At 37.4% G+C, this 19,440-nt stretch overlaps 2 protein-coding genes, 1 long non-coding RNA gene, 4 other non-coding genes and 2 pseudogenes across 7 annotated transcripts; 5 read left to right on the top strand and 4 right to left on the bottom strand.

Annotated features, from left to right (window-relative positions):
- Window positions 1-678: 678 nt before the first annotated feature.
- On the top strand, window positions 679-1,968 carry LOC109123058 (uncharacterized). Its single transcript, XR_002030742.2, has 2 exons — window positions 679-980; window positions 1,652-1,968. It is a non-coding gene; the product is annotated as an uncharacterized LOC109123058 (long non-coding RNA).
- On the top strand, window positions 768-927 carry LOC132254679 (U1 spliceosomal RNA). Its single transcript, XR_009466984.1, has one exon. It is a non-coding gene; the product is annotated as a U1 spliceosomal RNA (small nuclear RNA).
- LOC100854173 (AAA-ATPase At3g50940) lies at window positions 1,814-4,185 on the bottom strand. Its single transcript, XM_003631303.4, has 2 exons — window positions 2,716-4,185; window positions 1,814-2,482 (listed from the first exon to the last, which is right to left on the bottom strand). Exons 1-2 carry the CDS (start codon window positions 3,691-3,693, stop codon window positions 1,976-1,978), a joined length of 1,485 nt encoding a protein of 494 aa, XP_003631351.2. The 5' UTR covers window positions 3,694-4,185; the 3' UTR covers window positions 1,814-1,975.
- A 2,898-nt stretch (window positions 4,186-7,083) lies between these two features.
- On the bottom strand, window positions 7,084-8,201 carry LOC100242487 (AAA-ATPase At3g50940-like; annotated as a pseudogene).
- An 861-nt stretch (window positions 8,202-9,062) lies between these two features.
- Window positions 9,063-9,224, top strand: LOC132254670 (U1 spliceosomal RNA). The gene has a single exon (XR_009466974.1). It is a non-coding gene; the product is annotated as a U1 spliceosomal RNA (small nuclear RNA).
- Window positions 9,225-9,903: 679 nt separating this feature from the next.
- LOC132253820 (AAA-ATPase At3g50940-like) lies at window positions 9,904-11,072 on the bottom strand (annotated as a pseudogene).
- A 1,037-nt stretch (window positions 11,073-12,109) lies between these two features.
- On the top strand, window positions 12,110-12,269 carry LOC132254669 (U1 spliceosomal RNA). Its single transcript, XR_009466972.1, has one exon. It is a non-coding gene; the product is annotated as a U1 spliceosomal RNA (small nuclear RNA).
- Window positions 12,270-14,846: 2,577 nt separating this feature from the next.
- Window positions 14,847-15,007, top strand: LOC132254664 (U1 spliceosomal RNA). Its single transcript, XR_009466962.1, has one exon. It is a non-coding gene; the product is annotated as a U1 spliceosomal RNA (small nuclear RNA).
- A 2,706-nt stretch (window positions 15,008-17,713) lies between these two features.
- LOC100259595 (AAA-ATPase At3g50940) lies at window positions 17,714-19,440 on the bottom strand. Its single transcript, XM_010657153.3, has 2 exons — window positions 18,436-19,440; window positions 17,714-18,329 (listed from the first exon to the last, which is right to left on the bottom strand). Exons 1-2 carry the CDS (start codon window positions 19,387-19,389, stop codon window positions 17,931-17,933), a joined length of 1,353 nt encoding a protein of 450 aa, XP_010655455.1. The 5' UTR covers window positions 19,390-19,440; the 3' UTR covers window positions 17,714-17,930.

Genomic DNA, 19,440 nt, shown 5'->3' with positions numbered 1-19,440 from the left:
ACAATTAATTTCATTGATTAAATCATTAATGAAAAATTCACCACCACAAACATATTTTTTTGGAGTATATAGTAACCGGTGCATTTTTTTGTTTGTTCATATTTTTTTAATTATATTTATTGTATTTTATAATTTTATCATTATGACGAACATTGGGGTCCTCCACAATATATATAAAAGTAAAATGAATTTGAAATAAAAAAATAAAAAAAAATTATTAATTTTAAATATATTTTCTTTAATTTTACTTTTACTTTCCCTCTTATTTTCTCTCAAATTTTCTAAAAACCAAACATAATCATAATATTTCAAAATATTTTACTAAAAACATTTTCAATTATTTTTAAAAAATAATATATTTTCGAAGCAAATTCTTTTTGTACATTCTCTATTTTTATTTTTAAAAATAAAAAGCCTTGTACAAATAATAAGAACTCTTTTTTAAAAAAAGTAGAAATTTGCCTAATATTTTTAATTTTTTTTGTTATTTTTAAATTTTGAGAGAGTAAATAGAAAGTGTTTTCAATCATTTTTTTTCCAAGAAAAAAAATTATCAAATGTACCTTTTTAATCTATATAATTGTTGACTACGGCCTCATAATAAACAAAATCTGCGACTTTACCGGAGCTACAACCAACCGCCGGTTCAGGATGATAAGGTGAAGATTAACTACAGAATGCCACATGCCAATCCCACATCGGCCGCATGTCAACTTAACCGGTCTTGGAATGAGATATAAATAGAGAGAGACGGTTCACTTTTAAACATACTTACCTGGACGGGGTCGATGGCCGATCAAGAAGGGCTATGGCCTAGGACAGTAACCTCCATTGCACTTAGGAGGGGTACTGACCTAAGATCTGCCCAAGTGGCAGAGTCTACGTCATAATTTGTGGTAGAGGGGGTTCGCGTTCGCGCGACCCCTGCCCCAATTAAGTATCTAAATGTTTGTTAGCATAGCAATTCATCCCAATTCAGTGTAAGTGTTTGCTAGTCTTCTAATATGGTCTAGGATTGGAAGTTCTATTATGTGTTTGGCAAGTAGGTAAGCTGGATGTTTATTACTGATTCACATGGCTTGTTAAAATTGGATGGAATTAACAATTTACCGTATTGGTAGTTTTGAAAAGTATCATCAGGTAAATCATCAGCTGCAATCTTAAATTGAGGTGTGTGAAAGGAATTTTTGTGGTTAATTTGAAGTTTGATTTTGGTTTTAAGATGTTTATATGCCAAGTATCATGACTGAACCCTTGGATCATGTTTCCCTTCATTGAGTTTCTGTTCTCAATTTGGGTGTTTTTTTATTTTGATTTTGATGATGCAATTGCCCATTTGTTGTTGCAAGTGTGTGGTATTGTGATGGCTTTCGATTTTCCAACAATGTAGACTGTCTTGTTCTGTTTCTGTAATTGCTTACAGTACATGGAAATATAATCATTGTTTTGTAATTTGCAAATTGACTCAATTTAATACTGATGAAGGCTTTGATATTTAGTATTCATGACAGATTGAACAGACTATCTTCCTTTCTGTAATGTAATGTAGTGCAGTGGATAAGATTTCCTTTTTCTTAAAACAGAAAAAAGAAGTTTCTTTAGTCCTGAACATTCCCTAAAAATATTCATTTATTTTTTATTTCATTTTTAGGGTGGTGACCTGATGACAGGGAAGCCGGCGACCGAAGCCCCGGCCCGGTGAATGGCAGAGTAAACCTGGTAAAGCCTAGTTGGATGTTGGAGTAGAATATGCTGATTCTTCGATTTGAAGTCTTCAAAAACTGTCTGAAGTAGTAGTAAACAAAATGTTCACTTGACTGATCAGAACCCTGCTAATTATTGCAGTTTGATTTTATTGGGTACTAATAAGTATAGGGCCATTGAACATTGCTCTCAAAGACCACTGATAAAAGCATGAATTTATGGAGTACTATTACACTAACAGATTTTCAATTTGATACTTGGTTCTTACCTATCATCTGCTTAACAAACTCATCGCCTTCCTTTTTTGATTCCTTGCTGTCGGGTTATTTCTTTTGGCTTTCTTCTTACTTTGATCAACTACTGGGCTTTCATTTCCCTTTTTGTTTGCTTCTTTATCTTTTCCATCAGTTGCTTCATTTTGGGCCGTCTTTACCCTTGTGAGGAACTCAACAAGTCTTCCAAGGGCAATGTCAGCTTCTTCACTTTTCATGAGCTCTTCTGCAATTGCTGCTGGGGTCACCTCTACCTCCACTATCAGCTTTTCAATTTCAGGAAACAACCTGTGATCTCTTATGCCTAGGTAGTTGGACGCAAGTGTCTTGAATCCACAGGGAGTGCAGTAGGACATGTGGATGTGCATGTCCATGCGCCCCGGTCTCAACAATGCAGGATCTAGCCTTTCTTTGTGATTAGTTGTGAGCACGATTATCCTCTCATCACCACAGCTTGACCACAGCCCATCAATGAAATTAAGCAACCCAGATAATGTCAACTGCAACTGGCAATAACAAAAAGGAACAGTTTATAAAGGGGAAAAAACTGGTATGTATACTTATATTTATGTTCTTCCTCCAAATTAGGCCTTCGTACTCTGTTCTTGTAACACAGGGATTATTAGTTTTTTGAGAGTGAGAATTTAGAGGGACAAGAAAAACATCAGTGGAAATATAATTATTGTGATAATATGATAAAAATGTAGGGCTTCATGAATGTTAGTCCTTACAAACTCACCTGGCTGTCATTGGGATTATGCCCTCCTGGTTGTTGGCTCCGCAGCTCACTGCTGCAGTCAATATCTTCAATCACAAGTATTGATTGGTTCGTGGTTGAGACTAACAGTCTTCTAAACTCTGAGTTGCAACGGAGACTAGTGAGCTCTAAGTCATAGATGTCAAATTTCAGATAGTTGGCCATGGCTGCAATCAAGCTTGACTTTCCAGTGCCTGGAGGGCCGTACAACAAATATCCTCTCTTCCATGCCCTTCCAACTCTTTTATAGTACTTCTTTCTCTTGACAAATCGATCCAAGTCATTTATCAAGTCCTGCTTGAGCTTTGAATCCATTGCCAGTGTTTCAAAAGTTGATGGATGGTGGAGGTTGGTTGATTCCCATGACCCACCATATGAATAGAGCTTCAGCACCTTGTTTTCTTCTATGAAGGCTTTTGATCTCTCCACCACATATGGCAAGTAAGAGCTCAGAATCCTATCCATGTTTTTCTTAGGGAAACTGAGCTCCATCGATCTTGCTTCATAATCTACGCCTTCAATGGACCTCTTCTTGGTACAAACCATTTCCCATTTGACCTGAATTCCTTCGAATATGTCAATAGCCGTTTCACCTTCACCAATGGTGATTAAAAGGTTCTGGCGTTCTGGAGCTCGGAAAACGTTAAGCTTTTGAACTGATGGAGGGATTTTTGTACGCAGGAAGATTTTGCAAGCCTCGTACATTTGATTGACCGCATACCCATCGTAATCATCAAAGATGAGAGTAATTTGAGAAGAGGGATTACCAAGAAGGCTTCCAATCTTGGACAAGATTTTCTCCCGGATTTTTGGAGGTATGATCTGGGTGACTGTGGTCTGAATTTCACTGAACACCGTCCGGACCAGCATTGCTGATGCAGCAAAGGTGCTGTATGTTGACAGAACGGTTGTTGCTGAAGGCATACTTGTCAGGGAAAATATGTTTGGCATTTCGACCATGGTTGGAAGAAAATTTTTGAGGTTTGAATGTTGGAAAACCCGAAGGCCCCTTATATAAATGTCTTGTTACAGTGCAACACTGACTGAAGGAACTTAATTGCTAACACTTGCAGCAGAAAAAGTGTCGTGGAATCTCATTTACTTGAAAAATAAGCAAAGAATGTGGTAAGGTAAGCTTTTGTTTGTATGGTAATTTGGATGGAAAGGATTATGCAAATGGAATATGCAAATTGAACCATCAGTATTGCTTGCAGTCAAAATGATGGAGGGCCTCCTTTTGGTAATCTCCTGCAGATTAATGAATTTAACCAAATCTTCTTCTTGTCAAACACCAAATCTCCAGAGTGGGTCTGACAGATGAAGTAAGAGTGAAGCTGTTGAATGCATCGGACCAAAATGAATGCTTATCAATAGACATTTTAATGCAAGCCTCATACATTTGATTGACCACATACCCATCGTAATCATCAAAGATGATGGTAATTTGAGAAGAGGGATTACCAAGAAGGCTTCCAATCTTGGACAAGATTTTCTCCTGGATTTTTGGAGGTATGGTCTGGGTGACTGGTCTGAATTTCACTGAGCACCGTCCGGACCAGCATTGCTGATGCAGCAAAGATGCTGTATGTTGACAGAACGGTTGTTGCTGAAGGCATACTCGTCAGGGAAAATATGCTTGGCATTTTGACCATGGTTGGAAGAAAATTTTGGGGTTTGAATGTTGGAAAACCTGAAGACCCCTTATATAAATGGCTTGTTACAGTGCAACACTGACTGAAGGAACTTAATTGCTAACACTTGCAGCAGAAAAAGTGTCATGGAATCTCATTTACTTGAAAAATAAGCAAAGAATGTGGTAAGGTAAGCTTTTGTTTGTATGGTAATTTGGATGGAAAGGATTATGCAAATTGAACCATCAGTATTGCTTGCAGTCAAAATGATGGGGGGCCTCCTTATGGTAATCTCCTGCAGATTAATGAATTTTACCAAATCTTCTTCTTGTCAAACACCAAATCTCCAGAGTGGGTCTGACAGATGAAGTAAGAGTGAAGCTGCTGAATGCAACGGACCAAAATGAATGCTTATCAATAGATATTGTAATGCAGTTCAACTGATTTAAAGAACTTTTTTGTTCATTTTCTTTTGCTTTGCTTCGTTGGATTTGGAAAAGAAACATGAATCTGATACCAGGTCAACTTCTATTGGAAAGGTGGTCTATGAAGAGGTGCTGACAAACTTTTAACGAAGTAAACCCATTACTCAAAATTCCCATAGCCTAATTTTATTTTAAAGGTGGCTTGTATGGTGGATCTGATTCCATACATCAACTTTCATCGTATAGATGGTTTGTAAAAAGTACGGAAGTTAAAGATAGATTCCCACTACTAGTTCACAATACTCAGCCTCCACAAGTATTTGAGGGGAATTATTTATGGGAATATGTTTTCCGTGATGCAATGTTTGATTCCGGTAAAATATCAAGGAAAGAAAAAATATTGTAGAAAAGGAATTTTTATTTTATTTTTATGTTTGGTTCCATGGAAAGAAAATTAAATATAATTAATTAAAAAATGGTATATTTTTGAATTATTTAATTAGTACATAGAATTAAAATAATAATAAAAAAAAGTTGAAGTACCATCCCAGTTTACTAGGGCAAACCTATCCTTTGACTAAGAATATGTATTAAAGAAATATATATCAAAATTTAGGATATAAATAAAATATTAAAAAAACATTTTAAATAATAAATTAATTATAACCATTTCATAATTAAATGAAAAAACTTCATTTAATTGATTAATAAAAATATATCATAATTTTATTCATAGTGTTTTTAATATTATTAATATATTAAAAATTTATACATTTATCATCATTTAGTTTATAATATATCATAATTTTAATATTAAATAGATTTTAAAATTAAATATATTATAATCACATGTCACAATATTATCATCAAATAATATTTTATATAATTTAATAATCAATGTACACTTATCAAATTTATATTTTTCATTAACATATACAATATTATTTATATATCAATTTATTCGAAAAAAATAACTTTAAAATGTTTATTATGTTTTTAATTTTATTTTTAAGAGTTTTATTTTATATTTTTATAAGTATTGATCAATTTTAGGTCTACGGATATTTTGTATTAAAATATCCATCCAAATATATTATAATCAAATATCACAATATAATGATCAAATAATATTTAATATAATTTAATAATCAATATACACTTATCAAATTTATATTTTTCATTGACACATAATATTATATATATATATTAATTTATTCAATAAAATAACTTTAAAATATCTATTATATTTTTAATTTCATTTTTAAAAGTTTTATTTTATATTTTTATAAGTTTTGGTCAATTTTAGGTATACCGATATTTTATGTCAAAATATCCATCGATATATCCGTAAAATCGAAATATCGATATGTCTGTGATTACCGATATTTTTGTCCTTGTTTGGGAGTTACACTGCCCATCATAATTTGTGGCATAGGGGTTCGCGTTCGCGCCACCCCTGCTCCAATTCAGTTCTTATAGTTAAACAATTTATCTTTCATGCCAATCATGTTACTTGTTTGATTGGATGTTGCTTTTAGTACTCATGTCCTCTACGTGTTTGAAGAAATTCTTCACCGGCCTTTGATACTTCGGCTGCTTCCTTTTTGGTGTCTGAATATGAGGTCATTTTGATTGGTGAGGGAAACTCCCAAAGATTTTAGGGGCAGCTACTAAAAGGCATGACTTCAATGGTTGTTAACTTCTTACTTTACATAACTTAAATGGTGATTAAGGCTTTTCATATTTATTATCATGGGATACCACAGGTCAAACAGTTTTCATGACTGCCTCCATGCTTTTGGACTTCTGTCATATATGTCTTCTTCGTCCCTCCCAATTTCTTGGATTTCAGCAATTGTTGGATTTTTCATCTCTGTCCTCCAGCATTTTACCCTTTTGAGGAACTCAATGAGTCCTTCAAGAGCAATATTGGCATCTTCACTTTTCATGAGCTCTTCAGCAATCCCTGCCGGAGTCAGCTTCACCTCCCTTATCGGCTTTTCTACTTCGGTGAACAGGCTATGATTGCTTACGCCTAGGTAGTTGGAAGCAAGGAACCCACAAGGAGTGCAGTAGGATATGTGGATGTCCAAATTCATGCGCCGTGATCTCAATAATGAAGGATCTAACCTGTCTTCGTGATTAGTTGTAAACACGATTATCCGTTCATCACCACAGCTCGACTGCAGCCCATCAATGAAGTTAAGCAACCCACGTGAAGTTAACTGCTGATTAGGAAAAGAAAACACTTTATGAAGGGGAAAAAAGGAACTGTTTGCATGTATGGTCTAAAGTAGTCCTTTCTCGGTAGATAGGGATGGTTGGTTCTTTCCCAGGTGATAATAGGAGCTATAAGAAAAGCATTGGTGAAATAAGCTTATCTCTAATTAAATGGTTTAGGAACTCACCTGGTTTTCACCTTGGTCGTTCTCCTGCTTGTTGGTCTGGAACTCAATACTGCAATCAATATCTTCTATCACAAGTATTGATTTGTTCTTGGTAGAGAATAATAGCCTTCTAAGCTCTGAGTTGCTCCAGAGACTTGTGAGCTCTAGGTTGTAGATATGAAATTTTTAGGTAGTTAGACATGGCAGCCACCAGGCTCGACTTTCCTGTGCCTGGAGGTCCATACAACAAATACCCCCGTTTCTATGCCTTTCCAACACCTTTATAGAACTTTCTTCTCTTAACAAATCTGTTCAAATCATTTAGCAAGTCCTCCTTGAGCTTTGAATCCATCGCCAGTGTCTCAAAAGTTGAGGGATGGTCTAGATCGGTTGACCCCCTTACTCTGTTGCATTCTCCACTGAGGTTTCCAAGTGTATAGAGCTTCACCACCTTGTTTTCTTCTTTTATAGCTACTGACCTCTCCATTACATATGGCAAGTAAGAGTTCAGTACTTTCCCCATGATGTTTCTAGGGAAACTCAGCTCTATTGATCTATGTTCACCCTTTTTACCTTCAACTGACTCCTGCCCAGTACAAATCAGTTGCCATTTGACTTGGGCTCCTTCTAATTCTGAAATACATGAATAACCTCTTCACCTTTGTTAATAGTGATGGAGAGATTCTTCTCTCAACCACCTTGGGGAACCTTAAGCCTCTTAACTGATGGGGTGATCTTTGTATTCAATAAAATTTCAGAAGGCTTGAAGATTCAATTGATGCTGAAGCCATTGTATTCATCAACGATAAGAGTCATTTCAGAAGAGTGATTCCTAAGAAGGCTCCCAATTCTTGAAAGGATTCCTGCTGGAGTTGTTCAGGTATGAGTTGGTTGGTTATGCTCTGAACTTCATTGAGCATGCTCTGAACCAGCAATGCTGATCCAGACAAGGTGGTGTAAGTTGAGAGAACTGATGTTGTGGAAGGCATACTTGCTAGAGAATGTATTGGAAAGGAAATTATGAGTTTTGTAATGTATATCACTTTGTTAAAGTATATTTACTTGCTTGTTTGTGGCCATATTGTGTAAATGGCTTATCCAAGTAAACTATACACACCATACAACATGGACAAGGGAGTCATTAATCATAGAATCCCCGGGGGCTTAATGGGAAAGGAAGTGGCAAGGTCAAGCACCTGAGGCACAATCTTCTTGAACAATTTCCTTAAATAATATGACTAAACTGTTTTGAGAGCTTGTTCTCTGTACTGTTTTTTTTCCCATCAGAGATGGTTATTTTCCATATTTGTCCCATATTATTTGCTTTCGATGTAGAAGGGTATCCTCTTAATAATCTTACTCTTGGGTAGAAAAAATCATAATAGCATATTGGAAAGACGATGGATTCCATTTTTTTGACTGTGATCTTACAAATAGCAATTGGGTCTATAAATTTTTAGAGATTGCACTATCAATTTTCTCACTCAAGCACATCAGTGTGTTGCAAATTTGCAACACAACTAATCTAATTACCACCTGGGAATGGAATCGCCAGATTGCTCGGGCCCAACTTTTTTAACCTGGGATTGCCACTAAGAAAACAACAAATCAAATGCCAACAACCATTTGAGGATGGAATTCAGATCATTTACGATATCCGGTTGATACATTACACATTCTTAATATGTTGTGCAGACTATCCATTCCCCAAGGCTTAGTCTAGCACCATCCAAATGCTGACATTTGAAGCCATCAAATGGACTGAAGATTAGTTTTTGCCTACTCTGAGTAGAAGAGAGTAGAAACTATCAATCCCACATTGGAACTGAGTTAGAGTGCCAACCTGAGGTTGGAATATGAATACAGAGAGACATTTGCCTTCAAACATATGTACCTGGATGGGGTCAATGGTTGATCAAGAAGAGCCATGGCCTAGGTTAGTGACCTCCATTGCACTTTGGAGGGGCACTCACCTAAGATCTGCCCATGTGGCAGAATCTATGTCATAATATATGGTAGTGGGGGGTTCGCGTTCGGGCGGCCCCTGCCCAATTCAGTTTTTAAATATTTATAAATCTAATTATCTTTGATTTGGTATGGTTTTTTGTTTGTTTGTTTTCTTATTTAAGGTGTTCAATGTGATTTGGTTTTTGTTCAAGGTGGCTCTGTATGTGTTTGACAAAATTCTTAAATTTCTGGGGTGGTGTTTGGTCTTTTATATAAGATCCATTCTGCTTATTTTTACTTGCCCTGGCTTGTTTAAATTACATGGAAGTAACAATTTGCTGTATTGTACTTTTGTAAATCAGCAGAGTGATTTAATTCAATATCAGTGAGTGAACTGATTTTTCAGGGTAGATTAGTTGTACTGCATTGTAATTGGTAAAGAAACAAACCTAATAAGCGTTGTCAGGCTTTGGAATAGCATATGCTAATTTGATGATTTTGGAACCGATAATCTTTGTGTAGGGTAGTTTAGAAGTGTTTACAAATCAGAGAGATGTTGATTTTTAAAGAATGACTTTATTGGTATTATTAAAAACTTCATAGGTTACATAGCTTGGAAGGAAGCTAAGTGGGTTTGATATTGTTTTTACCCTTCTTGTTTGGCTGAGAGGATGAACTTATTGGGTACCATAAATCAAAGAATTTACATGGCTGTTTTCATGCCTTTTACTTCCGTCCATGTCTTCTTCATCCTTTGCCTTCCCCTTGTTGGTTTTAATTTCATGCTTCATTCTCACATTCAGCAATTTCTTGGATTTCTCTCCCCAGTTTTCTAACTTCTCGACCTTCTCCTGCATTACATTCATTTCTTGCTGTCTTTACCCTTTTGAGGAACTCAATGAGCCCTTCAAGTGTGATATTGGCATCTTCACTTTTCATGAGCTCCTCTGCAATCTCTGCTGCAGTCACCCCCCTCCTCCATTATCAGCTTTTCTATTTCAATGAACAGGCTATGGTTGCCTATGGCTAGGTAGCTGGAAGCAAGAGTCTTAAACCCTCAAGGAGTGCAGAGGGACATGTGGACGTGCATATCCATGTGGCCTGGTCTCAATAATGCAGGGTCTAACCTGTTGGTTGTGAACATGATTATCCTTTCGTCACCACAGCTTGACCATGGCAAATCAATGAAGTTAAGCAACCCATATAGAGTCAACTGTGAATGAAAAAATAGTAGCAATTTGCCTATCGGAAAAGGAACACAGAGATTTTGGAAGTGTTTAATTAGAGGAACTGAGGAACAAACTTGAGTTTCCTGGTGGAGACTACAAGCCTTCTAAGTTCTTAATTGCTCTGAGGACTTGTGAGCTCCAGATCATAGATATGAAATTTTAGGTAGTTAGCCAAGCAGCAACTGAACTTGAGTTTCCTGTGCCTGGCGGGAGATACAACAAATACCAGTCATTTCCAGGCCTTTCCCACTCTTCTGTAGAACTTCCTTCTCTTAAGAAATCTGTCCAAGTCATTGAGTAAATCCTCCTTGAACTTCAAATCCTTAGTCAGTCTTGAAAGTTGATGGATGGTCAAGATTGGTCGATCCCCATGGTCTGTCGAATTCTCCATGGAGGTCTCCAAGGGAATAGAGCTTCACCACCTTGTTTTCTTCTTTTATGGCTTCTGATCTCTCATTACATATGTCAAGTAAGAGTTCAGTACCTTCTCCATGTTTCTCTTAGGGAAATGCAGCACAATTGATCTATGTACACCCTTTTCTCCTTCACATGACTGCTTTTCAGTAGAAACTACATGCCATTTAAATTGAATTCGTGCAAATGCATCAATAACTTCCTCACCTTTGCAAATGCATCAATAACCTCTTGACCTTTAGCCTCTTAACTGATGGGGTGATTTTCCTCTGCAAGTAAGTTTCAGAACCCTCCAATATTCAACTAGTGCTGTGCCTGTTGTGTTTGTCAGTGACTCGACTCTAGAAGCATTTCAGAAGAGGCATTCTCAACAAGGCTTCCGATTCTTGATAGGATTTTCTCCTGCACTTGTTGGGATATGAGCTGGTTGGTCATTCTCTGGACTTCATTGAGCACAGTCCAGATCAGCAATGCTGATGCAGCAAAGCTGGTGTATGTTGACAAAACTGATGTTGCTGAAGGTATACTTGCTAGAGAAAGTGTATCTGGAATTGGATGTGAAAGAAGGGGAAGGAAGCTGAGTGTATGTTCCTGCTTAGTTGTGGCCATAATATACTATGTAAGTAGCTTACATAGCATTTTTCTCTGGCCAAGAAACACCTTATTGACCAAAATCATGTAGATCCAATGCATTGAGTCATTGACAAATGAAAAATCTATTATTTTAGTACTTTAAAAAAAAAATCCTAGAGGAAGTGTCACAAAAACAAGAGCTAAGTAAATAAGGAGAGGCTAGAAAAGCCAAGTCAAGGGGTTCTCCATGTTGGGTTGCAGGGTGGTAATCGAAACCCTTGCTTGTTTTGATTGACTCATATTAGCATGTACTTTATATATAAGTAGTTATTTTTCTAGTCACTTAAATTTCAATGGCGTTTATGTCTTTCCCCAATATAGTATTCAGGTTCATTTTCTTTGGAATTTCCTTAGTTATGAATTTTAAGTTCTACAACTATATTTTTTTAATAATAAAACAATTTTGATATTTTAAAATTTTGATCTTCACAGCATGTTAGGTTGAAAGTAGAGTTTTTTTTTTTTTTAATTTGCATAGATCATATTTAAAAATGTAGAGTATATATTTAAGAGTAATATAAAAAAATATATATGCTGCCTTTGAAGAGGCCCACTTAAAATTTAATGATATTTTCTTGCCCACAGGATTAGTCGAGTTGCACTTAAGATGGCACACAAGTGTTGGCATGCACTTATCCCACATTGGCTATGGGTAAGAGTGATTAGGTGAAGGATTGGTATAAAAGAAAAGAGACGGTTCACCTTTAAACATACTTACCTGGGCGGGGTCGATGGCCGATCGAGAAGAGCCATGGCCTAGGACAGTGACCTCCATTGCACTTGGGAGGGGCACTGCCCTAAGATCTGCCCAAGTGGCGGAATCTACGTCATAATTTGTGGTAGAGGGGGTTCGCGTTCGCGCGACCTCTGCCCCAACTCAGTTCTTAAATATTTATACAATTCACTTTTCATGCAAGTTATTTCATTTGTTTGATTGGATGTTGCTTTTGGAAATTGTGTTCTCTACGTATTTGAAGAAATGCTCCACCGGTTTTTGTGTATGATATGGGGTGGGGTCATTTTGATTGGTGAGGGAAACTCCCAGCTGCTAAAAGCTTGATTATTGACTTAATAGTTTACATAACTTAAATGGTGATTAAGGCGTTTCATATTTATTATTATCGGATACCACAGATCAAAGTTTTCATGACTGTCACCAAGCATTTGAACTTTGTCATAGGTCTTCTTCATCCCTTGCTTTCTCCTTATTATTTGTTTTAACTTGGTTCCCACTTTCAGCAATTTCTTGGATTTCAGCAATTGCTTTGATTTCTCTTCCCTGTCTTCTACCATTTGATTCATTTCTTGCCATCTTTTACCCTTTTGAGGAACACAATGAGTCCTTCAACTGCGATATTGGCTTCTTCACTTTTCATGAGCTCTTCTGCAATCTCTGCTGGAGTCACATCCACCTCCATTATTAGCTTTTCTATCTCAGGGAACAGGCTATGATTGCTTGTGCCAGGATAGTTGGAAGCAAGGATCTTAAACCCACAAGGAGTGCTGTAGGGCATGTGGATGTGCATACCCATGTGCCCTAATCTCAATAATGCGGGGTCTATCCTGTCTTGGTGATTAGTTGTAAACACAATTATCCTTTCATCACCAAAGCTCAACCACGGCCCATCAATGAAGTTAAGCAACCCAAATAAAGTTGACTGCTAATTAAGAAAAGAAAACACTTTGTGAAGGGAAGAAAGGAACTGTTTACATGTATGGTCTAAAGTACTATTTTCTTGGTATATAGGGATGGTTGGATCTTCTTTCCCAGGTGATAAATAGGAGGTATAAGAAAAGCATTGGTGAAATAAGCTTATCTCTAATTAAATGGATTAGGAACTCACCTGGTTTTCACCTTGGTCATGCTCCTGCTTGTTGATCCTGGAACTCAATGCTGCAATCAATATCTTCCATCACAAGTATTGATTTGTTCTTGGTAGAGAATAATAGCCTTCTAAGCTCTGAGTTGCTCCAGAGGCTTGTGAGCTCAAGGCCGTAGATATGAAATTTTTAGGTAGTTAGCCATACAACAAATAGCCCCATTTCTATACCTTTCCAACTCCTTCATGGAACTTTCTACTCTTATCAAATCTGTTCAAATCATTTAGTAAGTCCTCCTTTGTTAATAGTGACGTAGAGATTCTTTTCTCGGGGACCTTGAAATGCCTTAAGCCTTTTAACTGATGGGGTGATATTTGTCTTCAAGAAAATTTCAGAAGCCTTGATGATTTGATTGATGTTGTAGCCATTGTATTCATCAATGACGAGTCATTTCAGAAGAGTGGTTCCTAAGAAGGCTCCCTATTGTTGAAAGGATCTCTCCTGGAGTTGGACGAGGTATGAGCTGGTTGGTTATGCTCTGAACTTCTTTGAGCATGCTTCAAACCAGCACTGCTTATCCAGCAAAGGTGTAAGTTGAGAGAACTGATGTTGTGGAAGGCATACTTGCCAGAGAATGTATTGGAAAGGAAATTATGTAATGTATATCACTTTGTTCAAGTATATTTACTTGCTTGATTTGTGGCCATATTTTGTAAATGGCTTATATAGAACAACAGTTGGGGAGGATGCTTCTATTGGAAGCTGTTTGATTATATGGGCAACCCAACTCAACTACTTATCCAAGTCAAGTACACAGACAATACACCATGGACAAGGGAGTCATTTAATTATAGAATTCCCAGTGGCTTGCTGGGAAACGAAGCGACAAGGTCAGGCACCTAAGGCACAATATTCTTGAACAATTTCCTTAAATAATATGACTCAACTGTCTTGGTTGAGAGCTTGTCCTCTGTAATGTTTTTTCCATCAAAGATGGTTAACTTCCATATTTGACCCATGTTTATTGCTTTGGAGGTAGAAGGGTATCCTCATAATACTCTTACTCTTGGGTAGAAAAAATCATTCAGTTATGAGCTGGTAATGTAACTTGTTCCAATAGTAGCATATCCGAAAGATGATAGATTCCATTTTGTGACTCTGCTTTTACAAATTGCATTTGGGTCTAGGAATATTTAGAGATTACACGATGAATTTTCTCTCTCAGTGCATCAGTGTGCTGCAAATTTGCAACACAACTAATCTCTAATTAACACCTACCAATGGAATGCCTAGATTGTTCGGACCCAGCTTTTCTAACCTGGGATTGCCACTAAGAAAACTCCAAATCAACTGCCAACAACCATTTGAGGATGGAATTCAGATCATCTACAATAACTGGTTGATACGTTACACATTCTTAGTATGTTGTGCACACTATCCATTCCTCAAGGCTTAGTCTAACACCGTAAAACATGATGAGATTTGAAGCCATCAAATGGACTGAAGATTGGTTTTTGCCTACTCTGAGTAGAAGAGAGTAGAAACCATCAATCCCACATTGGAACTGAGTTAAGAGTATCAAACTGAGGTTGGAATATAAATAAAGACAGACCTTTCACTTCAAACATACTTACCTGGACGGGGTCAATGGCTGATCAAGAAGAGCCATGGCCTAGGTTAGTGACCTCCATTGCACTTTGGAGGGGCACTCGCCTAAGATCTGCCCAAGTGGCAGAGTCTACGTCATAATTTGTGGTAGTGGGGGTTCGCGTTCGCGCGGCCCCTACCCAATTCAGTTTTTAAATGTTTATAAATCTAATTATCTTCAATATGGTATGGTTTTTGTTGAAGTATGCATGCGTTTTGACAAAATTCTTAAATCAACATTCTTAATGGTTTTTCTGGGGTGGCGTTTGATTTTTTATACAATATACGTTCTGCCTATTTTACTTGCCTTGGCTTGTTAAAATTTCATGGAAGTAATAATTTACTATACTGTAGTTTTTTATTTCAGTAGAGTGATTTAATTCAATATTAGTGAACAGTTTGACATCTGATTGATATATATGTGTAAATGAACTGATTCTTCATGGTAGATTAGTCATACTACATTGTGATTGGTAAAGAAGCAAAACCTAATAAGCATTGTCAGGATTTGGAATTGCATATACTAATTTGATGATCTGGAACCTATAATCTGTGTAGGGTAGTTTAACAGTGTCTACAATCAGAATGATGCTGATTCTTAAAGAATCATTCATTTCTTGCCATCTTTATGCTTTTTTTGAATCCTTAAAGTGAGATATTGGCATCTTTGCTTTTCATGAGCTCCTCTGCAATATTATGAGCTTTTATATTTCAGTGAACAGGCTATGGTTGATGCACATCCACATGTTGGTCAACTGTGAATAAAAAAAAAAGAAGCAATAACAATTTATGTATTGGAAAAGGAACTGAGGAATTTTGGAAGTGTTTAATTAGAGGAACTGAGGAACAAACTTGAGTTTTCTGGTGGAGACTAATAGCCTTCTAAGCTCTGAATTGCTCTGAAGACTTGTGAGCTCTATCTAGGTCATACATACAAAATTTTAGGTAGTTAGCCATTGCAGCAACCAAACTTGAGCTCTGAATACTGTCATTTCCATGCCTCCCCCACTCCTCTGTGGAGCTTCTTTCTCTTAACAAATCTGTCCAAGTCATTGAGTTAGTCCTCCTTGAGCTCTAAATCCTCATTGAGTTGATGGATGGTCAAGATTGGTCGACTCCCATGGTCCGTCAAATGTTGAATTCTCCATGGAGGTCTCCAAGTGAATAGAGCTTCACCACCTTGTTTTCTTCTTTTATGGCTTTTGATCTCTCATTATGTGTGACAAGCAAGGGTTCAGTACCTTGTCCATGTTTCTCTTAGGAAAACTCAGCACAATTGATCTGTGTTCACCCTTTTCTCTTTCACATGACTGCTTTTCAGTACAAACTATGCGCCATTTAAGTTGAGTTCCTGCGAATGCATCAATCACCTCTTGACCTTTAGCCTGTTTAACTGATGGTGTGATTTACGTCTGCAAGTTTCAGAACCCTCCAATGTTCCACTAGTGCTGTACCTGTTGTATTGATCAGTGACTAGAGTCATTTCAGAAGAGGCATTCTCAAGAAGGCTTCCGATTCTTAATAGGATTTTCTTCTGCAGTTGTTGGGATAAGCTGGTTGGTCATTCTGTGGACTTCATTGAGCACAGTCCGGACCTGTAATGCTGATGCAGCAAAGCTGGTTTATGTTGACAAAACTAACGTTGCTCAAGGTATACTTGCTAGAGAGTGTATCTGGGATTGATGTGAAAGAAGGGGAAGCCAAAGCTGAGTGTATGTTCCTGCTTAATTGTGACTATAATATATTATGTAAGTAGCTTAAATAGAAGAAAATTAGGGGAAGGAGCTCCCGCGGGAGGCTCTTGGTTGACAGCTTCTCTGCTGTAAGTTTTTTCCATCAGAGATAGTTAATTTGCATCTTTTCTCCGTATCTGTCAATTTGGAGGTAGAAGGCCATTTTTCTTATAGTCTTACTCTTGGGCAGAAAATGACATTATTTGGTTGTGCAATGATTAAACTTAGTTGACATCTCAGAAATTTGATGGGTTCAATTTCAGCCATGTAGATCAACGCCCCAGCAATGTTTTCGACCTTGACCATACAAATAGCCAATGGATGCATTGTGTAGAATAGAGGTGGTATCAATAACCTCTTTTTTACCTTTGCTAATTGTGACTCAGATTCTTTTCTCTAGGAGCTTGGGAAACTTTTAGCCTCTTAACTGATGGGGTGATTTTCGCCAGCAAAGTAGGTTTCAGAAACCTCAAATATTGTATTAATGCGGTACCTGTTTCGCTCATCGATAACTAGAGTCATTTCAGAAGAACTGAGAAGACTTCCAATTCTTGATAGGATTTTCTCCTGCCGTTGTTGGGGTATGGGCTGGTTGGTCATTCTGTGGACTTCATCATCGAGCACAGTTCAGACCAGTAATGCTATTGCAGCAAAACTGGTGTATGCTGATACTAGTTCTGTTGCTTTGGAAATTACACTATCAGCATGCTGCAAGTTTGATGATACATCGAATGTCTAGTTTCTACCTTCCATTGGAATCTCACATGTTTGACAAAAGGCTTTGGTAGTGGACGCAAGATTATGATTTTTAATAGCTAAAACTATTCTTTGACTACATGAGTCTTTCAATGATGTCGCTTGGTTTCTGTTTTTAATTTGGATGCTGTTTGATTTTGGTTTAGGGTCTTTGATATAAGTTCCATTGGTTTGTTTCTGTGTCTATCAAGGAAAACATGCACACTTCCTAACTTATATGGTTCATTGAAGGTTCAAAACATTCCTAGTAACTATCACTATGATCTTCATTTGAAGGATAACTCATGATTGCCGGACTAATTATCTTTTGCAAAATTTCATTTATTCCAATTTCCTCTTTAAAACATTAAGGTTATGTTTGATTCTCGGAAAAATTTGAATTATATTTGATTTTCTTTGGTATTTTTCATAGGACAATGAAGTATGAGAAAATAATTTTTGTTAATATTTTTTTTCTTTTCTTAGTACTTTTCCGGAAAAAAACACAGACTTCATAATATTTTGACTTGTTTTCACTTTCAACAATTTCTGGCCTAATTTTTTTCTCACTCTCAACAATTTCAGGGCTTTCCTTTCAATGTTCATAAACTTCTTTTCCGTCTCTGCCATCTGATCCATTTCGTATCATCTTTACCCTCCTGAGGAACTCAACTAGTCCTTCAAGGGCAACATCAGCATCCTCACTTTTCATGAACTCTTCTGCAATCTCTGCTGGGGTCACCTCCACCTCCATTAGCAGCTTTTCGATCTCAGGGAACAGTTTGTGATTGCTGACGTCTAGGTAGTTGGAAGCAAGGGTCTTAAATCCACAAGGATTGCAGAAGGACATGTGGATGTGCACATCCATGCGGCCTGGTCTCAACAATGCGGGGTCTAGCTTGTCCTTATGATTAGTTGTGAACACGATTATTCTCTCATTACCGCAGCTTGACCACAACCCATCAATGAAATTAAGGAACCCAGATAATGTCAACTGTCAATAAGAAGAGATAAAATCGTTTCGAAAATGAGAATTTAGCGGAAGAAGAAAAACATTGAGGGAAAAATGATGAATGATTTGAGTTCGGGGCTTGACGCACCTGGCTGTTGCCTTGGCCGCATCCTCCAGATCGTCGGTCCTGCAACGCAACGCTGCAGTCAATATCTTCAATCACAAGTATGGATTGGTTCTTGGTAGAGACTAACAGTCTTCTAAGTTCATAATTGCTGTGCAGACTTGTGAGTTCTAAGTCATAGATGTCAAATTTCAGATAGTTTGCCATGGCTGCAATCAAGCTCGACTTTCCAGTACCCGGAGGGCCATACAACAAATACCCTCGTTTCCATGCCTTGCCAACTCTTCTGTAAAACTGGCTTCTCCTCACAAATCTGTCCAGGTCATTTATCAAGTCCTCCTTGAGCTTTGAATCCATTGCCAACGTTTCAAAAGTCGATGGATGATCCAAGTTGGTTGATTCCCATGACCCGTTATACGAATGGAGCTTCAGCACCCTGTTTTCTTTTCTAATGGCTTTTGATCTCTCCAACACATACGGCAGGTAAGAACTCAATATCTTGTCCATGTTTTTCCGAGGGAAACTCAGCTCAATTGACTTAATTTCTCCACCCCTGTCGTAGTATTCATTCCTATTCTTTTCTATACAAAAGCTTTCCCACTGGAGTTGGATTCCCTGGAAGACCTCAGTAAACTTTTCGCCATTCTTGATGGTGACTGACGGGTTCTTGTCATCCGGAGCTTGAAAAACCTTGAGCTTCGTAACTGAGGGACTAACTTTTGCGCGCAGGTAGATTTCAGAAGCCTCGTAGAATTGATTAGTGATGTAATTGTCGCATTCATCCATGATAAGAGTCATGTGAGAAGAAGAGTGGCGATTTCCAAAAATCCCTCCAATTTTGGACCAGATTCTCTCCTGCACATATTGGGGTATGAACTGGTTGATCAGGCTCCGAGCTTCATTAAGAACAGTTCGAAGCAGCATGGCTGCTGCAGCAAAAGTCGTATATGTTGATAGCAATGATGCCATTGAAGTCATAATTGCCAGCAAAAATTGGAAGAGAACCCGAGCTTGGGCACACTGGTGTGA

This window comes from Vitis vinifera, chromosome 1 (genome assembly GCF_030704535.1).
Source record: "Vitis vinifera cultivar Pinot Noir 40024 chromosome 1, ASM3070453v1".
In the NCBI taxonomy this organism is placed as follows: Eukaryota; Viridiplantae; Streptophyta; class Magnoliopsida; order Vitales; family Vitaceae; genus Vitis; species Vitis vinifera.
The sequence above is the reverse complement of the archived record's forward strand: the minus strand, read 5'-3'. Positions and strand labels throughout refer to the sequence as shown.